General features: G+C 29.0%; 1 protein-coding gene across 1 annotated transcript; it reads right to left on the bottom strand.

Moving 5' to 3' along the window:
- Window positions 1-15,292: 15,292 nt before the first annotated feature.
- LOC113374700 (protamine-like protein) lies at window positions 15,293-16,939 on the bottom strand. Its single transcript, XM_026614674.1, has 3 exons — window positions 16,864-16,939; window positions 16,676-16,762; window positions 15,293-15,633 (listed from the first exon to the last, which is right to left on the bottom strand). The coding sequence occupies exons 1-3, from the start codon at window positions 16,937-16,939 to the stop codon at window positions 15,293-15,295; spliced, it is 504 nt and encodes a 167-aa protein (XP_026470459.1).
- Window positions 16,940-17,451: the final 512 nt, after the last annotated feature.

Here is a 17,451-nt window from a genome sequence, read left to right on the forward strand (position 1 = left end):
ATTAATTTAGATTTTTATACCAGTGTATATATTAATTTAAATCAGTATGACTTCTTTTTGAAGAAGTAACTTCTTTTATTCAAACTTAAAAAAAAAGAGTTTTAAACCGTAGAAGCCACAAATAAAAGAACAAACAACTTATAATTATTGTATCAGGCTTTAGAAACAATTGAGCATAATTTGGTCGCAAGTATGAAAGTATTTTCTATATCAGTAGCAATAGATGTGCTCAGTTTTTTGAAATCATATTTTATTAAACAAAAAAACAATTAGAATGTTTAAAATTAATTAATTAAAATTGCTCGGAACAGAGAATACCCGAGTTTAGCTTAATTGTTTTTAAAACTAAAATTGATATTAACAAGTATGTATCAACATGTATCTAATATTTTTTTATTTCTTCGAAAACTTTCCTTTTTCACTATCATAACTTGTTAATTAATTTAATTTCTTTGTTATATGTGCAAATGATGCATGAATAACGAATAATTATTTTTAAAGTTATTTAATCAAGATAAACTATAATTTTTTAGTTCTACTAATTAAAATTAAAATAACTTTGTTTACTATTTATAAAATTGAACAATAAATAAATTCAGTCACATACTGCTCTAAATTATACTAAATTTGCGGATAAATTACAGAATATTCGAGCAAAAATTTATTTTCTATATAAAATTCAAAAACCAGTTAAAACCAGTTTTTTAGTAAAATTAAAATTCGAAAACCGGTTTTCTGAAATGTCGGTTTTTGTAAAAACCCTAATTTTTACTACCTACAATATAATTACTAAATGTCTCTTGGAGACAGATTGTAATTTATATGGGAATAAAAAAAATGCTGGTTTGACGGTGCTTGACTGTATTATCTAGGTTTTAGTGCATGGATTTGAATAAGCAGATTTTTATGGTATTAGTACTTCACATTGTTTAAATTATCGATTATATATATATAAAAATTAATAACAAAATATAGATTATCAATTATGACGCGCAATTTATGATGTTCATGGAGAGTGTTCTTGATCTACGCTGACTAACTGACGTTTAATGTTTTCGCACTTCATACAATTTTTCTCTTCTTAGATAAGCGCTGACGGATCAGATCTGTAGTCTTAAAGTGTTTTAATTTCTCTTTTTTTACATTATCATTCAGGTTTTGATTCTGGCTCTTGCGGTGGAGGAGTGGGCAATGCGGTGGTATCATAATGAATGGGATCACTATTGAATGTGTCACAGTGCAATGCGTCACAATTTTCTGGTTTAAAATTCTCTAGGTCACAGTTCTCTAGGTCACAGTTCTCTAGGTCACAGTTCTCTAGGTAACTGTTCTCTGGGTGCCTGTTCTCTGGGTGAATGTTCTCTGGGCGACATTCCGCTGGGTGAATGTTCTCTGGGCGACATTCCGCTGGGTGAATGTTCTCTGGGCGACATTCCGCTGGGTGAATGTTCTCTGGGCGACATTCCTCTGGGCGACATTCCTCTGGGCGACATTTCTCTGGACGACATTTCTCTGGACGACATTTCTCTGGACGACATTTCTCTGGGCGACATTTCTTTGGGTGACTGTTCACCGGGTGACTGTTCACCGGGTGACAATTGGCTACGTCGCAATTGACTACGTCTCTATTGGCTACATCTCTATTGGCTACGTCATTATTGATTAAGTTACAATAGGATGTGTCACTATTATTTCTCTGTCTTTTACTTGACGGTATAGAGCCCCGTCTTCTAGATCTTTGATTCTTTCTGTCGCCCCTTTCAGATCTCCGGGATCGGCTTCGATAACTTTCTTTTGATACCCTGCGGGGTTTTCGGCTCCTTTTATTCGCTCTTCTGCAGGAAACTTCCATATTGGAGTCCAGTTTTTGTATGTTATGGAAATTTTTTCCAAAGGCTATTCTATTGGCACCTGAAATATATATTGCAATATGTACTTTTGCTAGTATCATCAAATATTTAAACCAAATCACAATTTTAGAAAAGTAATAATAAAGTTTTTGCTAAATTAAGAGCACAAGAGACTAATAAAGACCAATTGATCTCAAGGACTGGTACCTATTTTCACTTATTTAAATGATACTAATTTATTTATTTATATATTTATTTACTTTAGGACTTTTCTAAAACAACTTAAACTTATTTTTTTTTTCATTCTAAACATTTTAGTTGTTAACTTGTTTTCCTGTGAATATAAGCGAGCTTACATTCACAAGTACGTTTAATAAACCCATATAATTAATTTTTGAATAAAACAATATTCAACATTTTTTGTGGTAATACGTTTAGCAATATGTGAATTTTGGATATCATTTTACATTTCTTCGAATACCTTTAAAAATCTAACGCAATTATTAGATTTTTTTTCTAAAATAATCAGTAATCAGTCACACTTATATAATTAATTCACATTAGTAAAAACTAATTAAAATTTACAAAAAAGTAGTTGAAGTTATTATTTGCATTTGGATATCGAAAATTTGAATAATTCTTAGTTGAAATTGCAAATTAACCTTTAAAATTTGCAATAAATGATGTTAGAACGATTTTACTCGTAGTCTTTATAATTTGCAATAAATGGTGTTAAAACGTTTTTTACTTTTTTCAAATAGCTTCAAATTTTTATTTCGAGCATTATTATTTACTTATATTTCCAAAAACTAAATAAAATTTACTAAAATCTAGTTGAAAATGTTATTTATACTTGGAAAATGAAAATTTGAATAACTCTTAGTTGAAACTGCAAATTAGACTTTATAATTTGCAATTGATGGTTTTAGAAAATTTCAAATTTTAATTTCAGATCTCTTTATTTATTTACATTTCCAAAACCCAAATAATTTGTACTAAAATGTAGTTAAAATTGTTACTCACACTTGTATATTGAAATATTGAATAATTCGTTGTTGAAATGAGGACTTTAGTGCCATAAACACTTGCAATAAATGGACTTAAAACAATTTTTACTTTTCTTTAAATAATTTATCTTTTTTTATTTTGGACATTTAAATTTATTCAATTTAACAAAAACTAGATAAAGTTTACTAAAATCTAGTGCAAATTGTTATTTACACTTGAATAATTCCAAGTTGAAAGCGGACTTTAGTGTTTTGATAATTTGCAATGGATGGTTTTAGAATAATTTTTTACTTTTTCTTAAATAGCTTTATAATTTTATTGCGCACATAATTTATTAACATTAGTAAAAACTCGAAAAAATTACTAATTTTTTTTTTAAATTGTTACTTGGGTATAATTATAGAACATATAGAATAATTCGTAGTTGAGATGCGAATTAATACCTTGATAATTTGCAATAAATGGTTGTAGAATATATTTTACTTTTTCTCAAAGAGTTTTCAATATTCATTTCGGACATTATAATATATATTCACATTAGTAAAAACTAGATAAAAATTATTAAGCTTTAGTATAAACCGTAATTTATACTTGTACATCAAAATATTCAATAATATATATGTTTTTTTAATAATTAATAATTCGTTGTTGAAATACGGACCACTACCTGATAATTTGCAGAAGTTGATTTCAGGATTTTCTATATATTATTTAAAATAACTTAATTTTGATGTCGGACATAATTTAGTAATACTAGCAAAAACTAGACAATATAAGATTTGCTCAAATATAGTATAAACTTTTACTTACACTTGGCATATTGATTCATAATGAAAATGCGGACCTTAATATTTTGATAATTTACAATAAAATGTTCTAAATTAATAATTTTTACATTACTTAGTTTTTATATTTGACATTATAATATATTAGCATTAGCAGAAACTAGATAAATAGTATTTAATACAAAATATTATTACAAATAATACAAAGTATTATTTACACTTAGATATTAAATTTTTATTTTATTTATTTTTATTTATTTATTGTTTGAACAGCAATCAGAACTCCTATATATGTTCTATAAGCTGTTGGTTCACGACTTAATACTACTTTATTTCATGAGAGGCAATCCATCGATTAACCATTCTCTTATGTGTGGGATATTTTTAATATTAGCTCTTACGTCTAATAGTTGCATATGATTGGATGTTGCAGCTATGTCCACGAAGGACGATTTCCACTTGGAATTATATTGTGATCTATAATCCCAAGTGGAAATTTGACATCAAAGCTGCCTGATGTCGGGCTACGGCGGTAGCGGGAATCGATCCAGCGAACCTGGAACTAGTGGCTGCTAGTCCACGCTCTAACCGATATCGCCACCGCCGGCCCAGATATTAAATTTTTGAATAAAATGAGTATTGGTAGCATTTAAGAATCACTTTTATAATTTGACCATATTAAACGAATAAGAAAGATGAAAGGTAGTTAAGAAAGTGCAGAATATTTATGTACAAATGTCAAATATTATTATAAAATTTAAATAAACTTACTAGTATACTCCAGGCACCCATTGTATACAGCATTTTCGATTTCGATACCAACTTCTGTTCTGATATTTTCTGACTCCTGTCCACATGCTACCAGGACCTCGATTATATCCTCCACTTCGGCTCCTACAATAATTAACAATAGTTCAAATTCATTTAATATCATGAAAATATTTTAATTTTGAATCATTTTACCTTCTTCATTTTGAAGGAGCAAGTGCAATATAAATGCTTTTAATCAACGAGTTGTGGTCCTCCATGTTATAAAAGTATTAAGTTGTAACAAAAATTTATTTAAAAAAAATTAGTATAAAAATATTTTTTTATAAATTTTAAATTTTAAAAATCATTTCTATTTTTTTATATAAAATGTTTAGGGTTGTTTTTTGTTTGCATTTACAGTTACTTGGATCGAATCACAACAAGGCCACTGCGTTCCGAAAATAATATATTTTTGTTTCGAATATTTGAAAGTGACATTTGAATTGGTGAATAATTGTACAATTTTAAAAAAAACTGATTAAAGAAATGATACTTTTTATTAAGTTCTTCACTAGGAATATCTAAATATGAACGAAAGCATAAAAAAATTCAAATAGTCCAATCCGATAGTCATATACATATTTATGAATCAACATGCGTTATTATGCCCTTTGGTACGTAATTGTCTTTAATAAATAAATTTAACTCAAAATTCTAAAAAAATCTTAACAAATCAATTATTAATATCTTTAAATATATCTAATCTTTTTTTCATTTTTGCTTAGGGAACTCAACCAATTGGAACGGTTAAAAAAATATTTGTTTCGCATAAATAATTAAAAAAAAAATTAATTGTATGTGTAATAAAATTGGTACGTGTTTCAAATTATCATTAATAATGTATACAGTATTATGTCCAGACTGGGTACGATAGTGACAGTCGCCATAAAAGCTAAAGTATACTAATTTTAGATAGGGTTCAAAGACAAAAAGATGAAGTAGTGTATTAAAGAGTGAAAAGTAGTTTTTTTTTTGTTCGATTTTTTTTAAATATCATTTGTTACTTGTATACAGATAGATCATTTTTTTTTTATTTTGCTGTAAGTTAAACATTAGTAGTTATTTACTAACAATTAGATAATTTAGCTCAGTCATAACTATGATTTGTTTTCAAAAGTGTGCGTTGGGTACTGTTGTGACAAATTTTGTGGGTACAGTGGTGACATGTATTTATTGCCTTTTTTGGATGAAGAACAGATAAAACAAGCCAATAAACAATGGAAAGGAAAGTAAAAGTAAAACGCAATACAAGGAAAAAAATTTTTTCGCAGATTTCTTGTTATTTTCATATTATATTATATTCATATGCTTTGTGACTGTAATTTCTTACAAAAAAGTCGTTATAAACCACTTTGCTGTTTATACCTATAAACTATGTTCATGCTTGTCACAACCGTCTTTATGACTAATCCTTCGTATTTAAAGACAGTATTTTAGTATTTACACCTAGACAAGTGTTCAAATTATCATTCAAATTTTCTCAGCTAACTGGGAAATTAGTAAAAATATTGCTGATAAAAATGTGGCACAACCGTACCCAGTCTTTCCTATTTAATCATATTGTAGACTTAAGCCTTTCAACTCGGATGCCTAAAAGTTCATATAAATCTCGGATTTTGCGAGTGAAAAGTGTTAAATTAGCACCCTACAATTTAACTATTCAAGTCAAATTGGCAAATATTTAGGTAAGAAAATTTAAAATGTTAGTGTATACTTTTTATCTTTTATATTATTTCGTACTAATATTTTTAAAGTATTGTTCGATTAAATATAACTGCAAACATTTAAGTATCAAACCAAGACCTTTAATATTTATCAATTATAAATCGTTATTATTTTTTAACCAATTTCCTATCTTTTAGTCCGTAAAATTATTATGAGAAAAATCAATTTCCATTACTATTGTTCAAAACATGACGTGGATTTATAGATGGCAACTCAAATGGTTGTCTTAATTTTCTTTGATAGACTTATTCTTACAATTTCTAAAATACTGATGCAGCAATGCCGAGTAATACTACTTTTACTTGGACACATATTGCTATATATATTTTCAAATAAAAAACGATGTCAATACTCAGTAGTATACATCAGAATTGTAGTAGTAACTACAGCTTGACAGCAGGCTGCTTTAGGCGTATATTGAACCTAGAAAAGAGTGCGCATAAGGTTCATACGCGATTGAAGTAAAACTTATTTGCTACTGTTCAAGATGGCATTCAAGTAAAAATAAATACATCATATAACAATTTTGAATAATGTTTATTATTAATAAGGTAACACTCGTGATGCACACATTTATTAGTGTCAACCATTATACACATTTATATAATGATAAATTATAAATTATATATTTATAATAGCATTAAAAATATGTATAATATTCAAAAACAATAATGTTATTAAAGTCATACTTCAAATATGACATGATCGGTTTGTCATTGTAATTAGCATTTAGAAATGAACCTTCATTAGAGAGATTAAGTAATTGCTGATTAATAAATATTCGTTCACACAGTGAATTATGTTAAACAACGCCTAAACAAATATTGTTTTCGCAACTTCACTCAATCATGTAATTGTGTTTGAAGAACTTCATGTAATTAAAATTAACATACATTCATTACATTCTGCTTTTTACTTTTTTGCTGGCAATATAATCTCATTCTTTAAGAACAGTTGTCTTGCCTAAAAAATATTTTCGATTTTAATAACTTCGAAAATTTATAGAAACTATAAATAATATAGAAATAATTTTTAATCAATAAACTTACGTTTAGTACACGGCATAAATGTTTAATTTCTTTTATTATTTTCAAGGAACAGGGTAAAATATTCTTCTGATTCAGGCATTTTTCATTAAATCACGATTTGTACTACGATGTAACCCTAAAATGGTTATTTATCTATGCCGATTTCCTTGTCGATAACGGTACGCATACAACGTTGATGCCGGTACGCATACAACGACAGATCTCTATTCACATACGAGACGGCTAATCTCAATCGACCCGTATAGAAATGATTTTCATCGAGAGGAACAGTTCGGGCGTAACGGATTTCCGTTGCATTTGTACGGATATACACCCTAGTCGTGTCTAAAGAAGTTTTACTTCAAAAATTGTTTAAAATATGAATCTCAACATGAATAAAGTAAGTGTTATAGATACTAATAATTGTCGATGGTCGGTGGTCGACTGGTTCAGAAAGTGCTTCAAAATCCTATGCGGACTAGATATTTCCATGGTAAATTAATGCGCGTTATTTTCCCTCAAGGTCTAGCAATTATTCTATTTTTTATGTTAATTAACTTGTAAATTAAAATGTGATTATTTGCCTAGGTCTGCAACGATTAAAACTGCATATGGCCTCTTTCATATCTTGATCCAGGTCGAACAAAAACGATTGCCGACTATGCCCAAGTACCGCACCGCGCCGCATGTGAAAAATATACAATATAATGCGAGTATTGCATTCGCGATTGATGTAACTAGAAGTTGTAAACATTTTCCAACATGCAAATATTTTAATAAAGTACGAGTTCACGCGATCAACTTGGTAGGAGGAGAGCTGATGGAAATATAGAGAGGTAATTCGGACTTCCAGAAGATGCAGTTTACTTTTCAACTTATTGTCGACCGTTCAAGTTGCTGCTCTATTTATTTCGCAAATTTCTGTAGGAGAAATTAATTTTTCCGTCAGAAAATCTTACTTTTAATTTCATATTCTCTTGGCGTTTCAAGTCATACTTAATCATTTGGGATCAAATTGGGAAAAAATATGTGTATCAGAGAGAGAGGCAAAATTTGACTTTTCCTGGTAATTTTCTCAGAAACGATTAAATTTCTTTCCAAAACTGAAAAGCTATTTGATGAATCTCGATAAGGACTTGCGTTGGTTAGTTTTTGGCATATTTAGCGAGACGAGCAGTTTCTTTGAAATTCATAGAAAAGTCCAAAAAATTTCGTCCACGTTTTTGCAAAATATCCTGAACCGACTTCAAAAAATCAAGAACTGTTCGAAACATATCTGTAGGTTTAATCGTTAGTTTAGAATTATTTTTTGGTAAAAATAGGCTGAACCGTTTGTTCATGATTAATTGTTGAAAAAAATTAGACATGCCCAGTGATCCTAGAATATTATTGGCCTATTTAGTGGTACATCCTGTAATATTTTAGTTTTACGAGACGTGGTACATGTATTTATAAAAAATGATCAAAGATTGAGATAGTTACAATTTAAAAAGTTGCCAAACTTCAAATTTTATTAAAGGCCGAATAATAACGTATATAGGAAGGTTTATGTAACTTACCTTGAGGCAAAATATTGTTTACATCTGGTGTCCATATGTAATTATAAAAAATCATCAAAGTTTGTGATAATTACAATTTTAAGAGTTGCCAAACCTCAATTTTCATTGAAAGTCGATTAATAACGCTTTTAAGAAGAAATTCATGAAACTTTGCTTGATTCAAAATGTAACTTACATCTTGATTATTCATTATATTTAATCTGCACAATGCCAATTTATTGGCAGTTATAACAAGAGACTTAAATGATAAATCAAATTAGCTATTTGCTAAATATTTTATAGTATTTAAAATATTATGATTAATAATCGATAATGATAAAAACCATTTTAATAAAAAAAAAATCAGCTAAAATTATATGCATCACAAGGAAACCTGTGATGATACTCTGAGCCATTAAAAAAAGAAAGAAGAAATCAATTCATACAAAACTTATCTATTTATATGTCTAGTAAAATACTTCTTATCATAACATTGGGAATCTTTAAACTCAAAGTTGGATATCCAGTTGACTTTCTATTTCTATCCATATCAGCAACATTTAAAGGTCAATTCTCAAATAAAATAGAATTATTATGTTACGCGTCTGTAATGGTATTCATGACTACCAAAGTGAACTGTTAAAAATCTATGTATTTGCTGTACGACCAGGTCTTTCACACATACAACCTAACCTTCAAAAGGCACTATTGTCAAATAACAATCTTATCATAAGAGCAATTTTCAGATATCACTTTGATAACACATACGTGAAGTCTAACTAAAGTTAATTATGATATGTGCATTTTGGAGGTTAGGTTCTATGTTTGAAACGCAAGATCACATAGCTTTTTGACGATTTGTGACTGCCAACTCATACGATTATAGACCTCGTAACACAATTTTTATATTTTGTTGGAGAATTGACCACTAAATGTTGATTATGTGAATAGAAAATCATCTGAATATTCAACTGAGTAAGGAACCTTGAATTCGATATTCAGTTTTAATTATTTTCGATTGTTTTATGAAAATAAATCATAAATTTACATCCAAGAGCGTACACAAATGTCTGCAAATAAAAATTACCAACAAAGCGTTTTTTTCTGAAAGTGAGCCCTATTTTAATTTGATACAAGTACGCATGAATCTTAGTAAATTACTATTGTGCAGTTAAGCTGCAATAAAAAGCCTATATGCTAATTATCGTATGCTAATACTAAAATTGATGAATTTAATTGATTTATAAATATTTAATTTTTTACCCAGCTCTCTTCTTAGTTTGGAATGAAATGTTTGCTCAATGACGTGTACCAAGTTAAAGCATGTGATTTATGTGCAACGCGAATAATGTTTTGTTTGTATGCACAGTGCATAGTTGCGAATTTCTTTCCATTTCTTTGTTATTTTAAAATCTAATGTGTACATATTACAATGCATATTTTGTATTTTTGCGCATTTGGATAATAAATAAAATTTATGCATTATTTATCCACGCGATTTAACTCTCGTTGGCAAATCTGGAAATATCGAATGGGTCCGGGTCACTCGGTAGGGAATAGAAATATTTTAAAATATCTTGCTATTTATTATTAAAATAAACAATTGTAAATTTTTAATAATTTGAAATAAAATAAATATCAGCAAATCGAAGACATGAGCAATTTTATAGGGTAGAGCGGGTCTTAAAGGTCCGCTGGTAAAAAGGTTCACCAGCAACATCTCAAAAACAAGTAAAGTTTTCAGTAATAGTTTTTTAACAAACATATTTGAAAGTAGAGGGGCAAAAATATATAACCAGCCAATAATTTGATGCTTACAAAGTCGATATCAAGAGATAAACGGCCTTATTTAAAAATCTATAGTTTTCTTTCATTGTTAGTTTTTTGGTTGTGAGCACTGTTGTTTAGTGTACGAGACCACAATATAATTTTTAAGTATACGTTATTTAATTGTTTTATAAGTCTATTGTTATTTTTAAGTTAGATTTAACAGATTTGTGTATATAACCCCTATAAAAGCTTACACTTGGGTCGGGTAAAAAGGACCAACTGAAACTTTACCCAAGAAAAGGTGGAAACAATTTAAAATAATAAATAAAATTGTAAATTCAGTTAAAAAACAATTTTACAATAAACTAATTAAATTAATAGTTAATCCAACTATGCTGATGAATATCTCTGATGAAATACTAGATCAAGGTTATATATTATCTGATCTTTGTATTAAATGTTTCCATAAAATTTATTTTATAATATCACTTTATATTTAAAATTAAGACATTAGATCTGTTTTCCTTCTGGCTGTCTCTTTTTACCTCACCTATGGGGGAAATAGAGACAGATAACAAATTCTAGAAAAATAGTACTAAAAACACATTTCTAAAATATTTCCAAATTTTCCAAACTGAGAATTTTACTGAGAATATAGTACGATAGTTGTTTGTTTGATAAGTCTTATGTGTTATGATGTAGTTCATTTTAAATAAATATTCCCATATGTGTAAAAATCGACTTTAATTAATAATGATTGAGATGTAAAAAACAAAATTGTGATGATAAAAGTTCATTAGAAAATCAAGTTTCCAGTTTTCAGTAGGAAATAAGAATGATCATTATCAATTGATGACTTTCAAAAAGACTTATAAGAAATATTAATTAATGGGGCAATTCTGTCTATTGCCCCTGCAATTCGGTTTATTGGCAGTGAAAATTATGAAGATGAATATTTATTTGCCGTGCTATCAGGCGTATTTTGCATATAAAGAAATAAAGAAGCAAGAAAGAATTTTATGATAACAGAATCTTCGATGATGCAGTTATCATAACATTCTTTCTTGATGTGTTTATATGTATTGAATTGTTTTGTGGTATCATGAAGTAATTTTTAGGAATCGAAAAATGTAATGTCAAGTAAACATAAAGCTAGCTAATAGTAGACACTTAGTTCTGATCGCTGTTCAAACAAATAAAAAAAATCCATTATATTATAACACATAAAACAGCTTTCAAACACATAAAACAATCATTACAATAAAAATCTAAATATGTCACACAAATTGAGGTGCATTTTCCATCAACCGATTTCGTTCGCCGATAAGCGATCTAAATGGGATGATATGTATTCAAATGAGTTCTTATTAGAAGTCAATTATCCTCCAACGTTGATCGATCATTTCTTTTTTATCGTTCTGTATTTATATCTAATAGCTTTTTTACACAGAAAAGATTCGAAATGTGCGATAGTGTCAAAGATATGTCTTCGCGTGTACATTATCGCCGATTAACGATATGGTACCTACTAGATTCTAATGGACTATTAATACACCTGGAAAAATCGGGACAGGTAAAAGATGTATTTGAATTTAATCCAACAGAAATAAACGATACCTTAATATCAATATTTAATATGTATTCAATATTAACTTTTCGCATGATATGTTGTAGTAATCGCAAAACAAACAAAAAAATATTGGATATCTCTAAGTTTCAACACCCTCTGAACATTTTGGTATAGCTTGGAATAAATTTTGTCAGTGCGTTTTGGTTTTTCAAGTTATATGCCAATTTAATATTGAATTATGTATTATTATGTATATAAGTTATGTATTAATATAAGTTACAAATTAAGTTTACATACAATATCTGTAATTTAATAATTGTATGTATTTTATAAATATGAATATAAAAATAGGTACATATGTGCAGATAAATTATTTTGTCGACGTTTCCACAATTACCGATAAACAACTACTGGCTTACTGATTAGTTTTTGGGTTTTGGGCAGATCCACCACCCGTTTCAGAGTTAGAGAGCAAAAAGAAGCAGTTCAATTTTTGAGAGACCAGAGCATCCATTTAGAATGAATCCATAAACATTTCATTTGTATTAGTATAATGAAAAATTGATTACATTTTTGCGAAGGCAGATCCAGTGGTTTTGGGGGTGTATATGAAACATAAAAAACAATGCCATTTGGTGTGTTCAATATAATCATCACAAATCTTTATTATTAATTCATATGCAAATTAATGAACCAATTCTGCAGTAAAATAGACCGATGTTATTGCAAGTCTATGTTACGTAGTTCTTCTCATACAAAAGGGTACTAAATACTGTCAAATTGCCATGTATTTGCTGTGCCATTTGGCGTTTTACACATAAAATAAAACTTCACTCATTTGTTATTACGCCACATAAAAAGATACAGTTATAATAACATCGTATTTTTTGCATCTGTGCGTTTTCCAGGTTAGGTTTTTTATCTAAAACGCATAATTGCACTGCTATCACATGGTTTTGTACATTATTTAGTACTATTTTGTATGAAAACTACTACATAACATAGCCTTGCCATAACATTGGTCTATTTTACGGCAGAAATGACCCCTAAATTGTTATGATAGCAAAAAGACATAAACAGGTACATATATCGTGATGTAGATAGATAGAGAAGTATATTGACAGATAGAGATGTATATAGATAGATAGAGAAGTGGAAAGATAGATAGAGAAGTAGATACATAGAGAAGTAGATATTTGGACATGTAGACAGGTAGACTGCAGTTTTGCATTTGTAAATTGTTTATTTAAATAAAATGTAACACAAAATATATTATTTTTATGTATTTACTTAAACGTACTAGTTTAAGTTAAATGTTTGTCTTGATTGACACAAATAATTTATTTAAGAATAAGTTATTATGATCGTCTCGAAAAATTTGCGTACTAAATTACGATAATTTTTATTTAGTTCACATTTTGATATGAAACATAGGTTAAGTAAACATCGATAAAAATATTAATAAAAGTCTTGATATTATCAAGAGAAATGAACCGATTTTATCAGATGTAGAAATGTAAAACCCTTTTCACTACTCTGTTATTTTTTTGCTGTCACGGCAATATTTTATTACTTGTATTTTGACTATTAAGTAGTTTCCTGATTAGGCCGAGAGTTAGTTAGATATAATTTTACATTATTTAATAACAACAATTTTATTATAATAAATACATTTTTTATAAAAGTGCAGTTTACGATAATGATTATTTTGAACTTACTAATATAATATATTGGTTTTAAGAATAACTTTGATATACAACATATAATAATAATAAAATAAAGACTAAAATTGATTTTATAATATAGTGAATTTAATAGTCGAATATCTTTAATACATACAGTTCAAACCCAAATTTATATATAGGTAAATAATTATTAGACAAAGTGAAACATTACTGTACTCTACAAACACCAAAACCACACGAACAAAAATTAATCATCTATCGAGCTCTTTTTTTACGCCACCTGACTACATTGGCTCTCTACAGAAATCTTCATCATTTCACCCTTTCTTATAGTCGATTTTATCATCATTCATCACCATGTAAATATACACTTAAATCATGTACAAATCATTATTAGGCATATGTAATATGGAAATATGCCTGCTCTGTCAAACAAATATATGTAATTCAGATTTGAAAAGAAAGAGCCGTTTCCGATTGCAAATGATAAGCAAAATATATATTATGAGCTATGGTTTAACGGACTTTAGCGTAAAATGACAAAATTTGTCGGTGGGTAAAGTTGAAAAATGACGAATAGGCTTCCTAGCACCCGTTCAATAACAGCCAGTTTGACCCCTTCTATCTTTAAGGTCTCTAGTGGTGAGGTAGCTGATATTCTTCTGTTCGAGGGTCAATTGATAGTGTGGAAGCTAGTGTTCCAACATGTACATAGACGGGGCTCTTGACGGGCTCTTGACGGGCTCTTGACAAACACACATCCGGATAGATAACGCTGTAATAATCAGCTGTGCCTTGTGTTGATTTCAGCGTTTTCACAGTTTCTCTGAGTTCTTTGAGCATTTGGTAAGCATCTTGTTGTGCTTTATTTGTCTTAGAATATTTCTCTTAGAAGCCGATAATCTTTGCCATATATCATTTCATCTGGGAAAGCTTGCAGGTCTTCTTTTTATGAACATTGCAATCCAAGCAGGTAGAAGTAACGCGTCCAGAGAATTCTTCTCATTGGGATACATAATAGCTGGGTTTAAAAATCTTGGTAAGCTTTCTACTATGTCATTAGCGCTAGGATGGTAAGCTGTAGTATACGATATTTTCAACCGAGAAAATTTTACTATGGCGTTGAACAGTGCGATCCAAATTATAGCAGCCAAAACAAGATGTCCATCCATCTATGAATTGCGCCACTGATTTACCTGTAATGTCTCGCAGTCAGCAGACTTCTGGTCACTTTGTAAATTTTCATGTGACTATACTTAAATCCACGTGCGCTTGGAAAGGGTCCGATCAGTTCTAATGGTATGTACGTATGTTGGCGGAGAGGAATATAAATTTACCATATATAAAATCGAATTTATAAATTTAATTAGTCAAATATAAGAGATTAAGCATGCTAAAGCAGAGTTTAAGGTTCTGTTAAGGTGATTTACTATTAAGAAGAAAAAGTTTTTATTTTAGAAGAAGTTGCATTTTTTTGTTCTTGCGCTTTTCGTGGGAATCTTTGGTAACGCTTTTCATGGGAATCATTGGTAACGCGGTTTCCTGGAAGGAATAGATCCTAAACGCTTGTAGATTCGTCTTCGCGTAGCTCTCCTCTTTGCAGATCTGGCCCTTCGTTTTGGAACTGCTCGTTTTGAAGCCCGTCGCTTCGAAGCTCCTCGTCTTGAAGCCCGTCGCTTCGAAGCTCCTCGTCTGGAAGCTCTTCTTTTTGATGCTCCTCGTCTTGAAGCTCTTCGGGACTTGCGACCACGGCTTTTTCTACCTTTTCTTCTAGTACTGCGCTGGGTCCTCCTTCTCCTTGCCGCCAATATGTGTGGCGTTAATGCAGCCTGTTCTTCGTCGCTGTACATGTTCTTGCTAACGTCTGAAATATGTACAACGTTAGTTTTAAAAATGTTCCATGATAAGATGGAGCAGCACATTAAATACTAGGGCATTAAAGATTCGCGGGAGAAAGATTTTTAATAACAAGTATAAAACTTTTTCACGATACTATTTTGAAGCACAGGTCAAGAAATGTGCAACTAGCCATCACTATAATTGGTGCTACCAGGAGATTAACGGCTATGTATCAATATTTATAATAGACGATGTTCTTTCGTTGGCATTTTTTTCGAGTTTTGTTATTTAGTTAACTGAATATAATTTGTATGTATACTTGTTATTTTAAAGTCATATTCAAGTTTTTTTTATAAAACCTTTAGAATAGCGTACATGTGGTTGAAATATAATGAGGTATAAAGGACCACTAAACTTCACCCCAGCTAAATATAAATCATAAAAAATAATAAATAAAAAAGCAAATTATGTTAAAAAAAATTTACAAGAGACGAAGAAAATTAATAGTTATTTCTATTAATGATATGTCATTTTTTTTAGGTATGATAAATATGACTTTATTCGTAATAATTCAGGAAAATGAGTAATATTATGATAAATTAATCAATAATACCAAAGAAAGTAAGCTAGTAATACGAGTTGGTAAATATTTTTGTTAAATATGTACACCAATATATTTTTTTTATTTTTGTTATTCATTCTAATAAATGTCCTGCATCACATTGATAGAATATGGTATCTATTATATAAAACTAATATCATAACAAATTTTAGAAAAAGATTCTCAAAGTAAGAGCCAAGAAAGAAAGTAGTGTATTGAAGCTTCAATATGTACTTAATATTATAAAAAAAAATTGAAAAAAACTGCATTCTGCACCAATTACAAAAATGTTAAAAAATAGTTAACAAATCAGAAAAGTGTAATCAGAGAAATGCTTTAAGAAAAACAAAATGAGTTATGAAATAATATGTCATTCATCTATAAACGTCAAATTAATAGTATATCGGGAATGTAAAAAAAATTCCTGAAATATTTTAGAAATAAAATTCATATTCATATCACTTACCAGTTAACGCCACTAAGCCGTTGCTGACTGCTTGACACAGGGCCTTCTTAACTTGCGTTTTCATAGTGGACGGATCAATCGCGCTTTCTACAATTAAAAAATACTTAATTTTCTTTCTAAATTATAAAAAAATAACTTAAAATATTTTAATATATAATATATATAATATATAATATAGATCACTATACCTTGTGAATCGTTTAGCAATGCTAAAGCAAACAGCATTTTATTGATCTTATTGTTGGTTGAATTTTTATCAGACATCTTGATTTTGGGTTTATATTGTAGTTTTATTAAAAAAAAATTAAAAAATCGGATAGAAAAACATAATTGTAGAAAAAGTAAAAATGTATAAAAATTTGACTAAAAATTTTGTTGAGCAAAATTGTTTACAGTTTTTTGTTTGCCCGTGCACTTACTTTGATCAAAACTAGCAAGGCTACTATGCTCCGAAAATATTTTTTTGTTTCATTATCGTCAAAATATTTGAATATGAAATTTGAACAAAAAAATTATCGTAACTAGATCATATAATAATGTCACTAAAATTCTAAAAATTTAAGACTTGAAAAGAGTGAAATTAAGGATTAATTGCAAATCAGTAAAAAACGTTGTATATCGTTTTAAAAAAAAAATAATTAACTTCGTTTTGATAGAACCGATTTCAAAAGTTTTAAAAATTATTTTATAATAATTCAAGATGATTAGTCTTCTTTGGTCTGGGTTGTCTTCTTGAGAAAAACAAAATACTATGTTAGAATGTACCTAATATAGTA

Source organism: Ctenocephalides felis, unplaced genomic scaffold (assembly GCF_003426905.1).
Source record: "Ctenocephalides felis isolate EL2017-DRISC unplaced genomic scaffold, ASM342690v1 CF-g0.4_SCAFFOLD_01886, whole genome shotgun sequence".
Taxonomy (NCBI): domain Eukaryota; kingdom Metazoa; phylum Arthropoda; class Insecta; order Siphonaptera; family Pulicidae; genus Ctenocephalides; species Ctenocephalides felis.

Bases quoted from the DNA above. Each gene is read 5' to 3' on its own strand.
- LOC113374700 (XM_026614674.1), bottom strand. From the start codon at position 16,939: ATGTCTGATAAAAATTCAACCAACAATAAGATCAATAAAATGCTGTTT. The intron at 16,763-16,863 runs GTATAGTGATCT...TTTTAATTGTAG, and splicing joins ATTGCTAAACGATTCACAAG to AAAGCGCGATTGATCCGTCC. The intron at 15,634-16,675 runs GTAAGTGATATG...TACATATTTCAG, and splicing joins CGGCTTAGTGGCGTTAACTG to ACGTTAGCAAGAACATGTAC.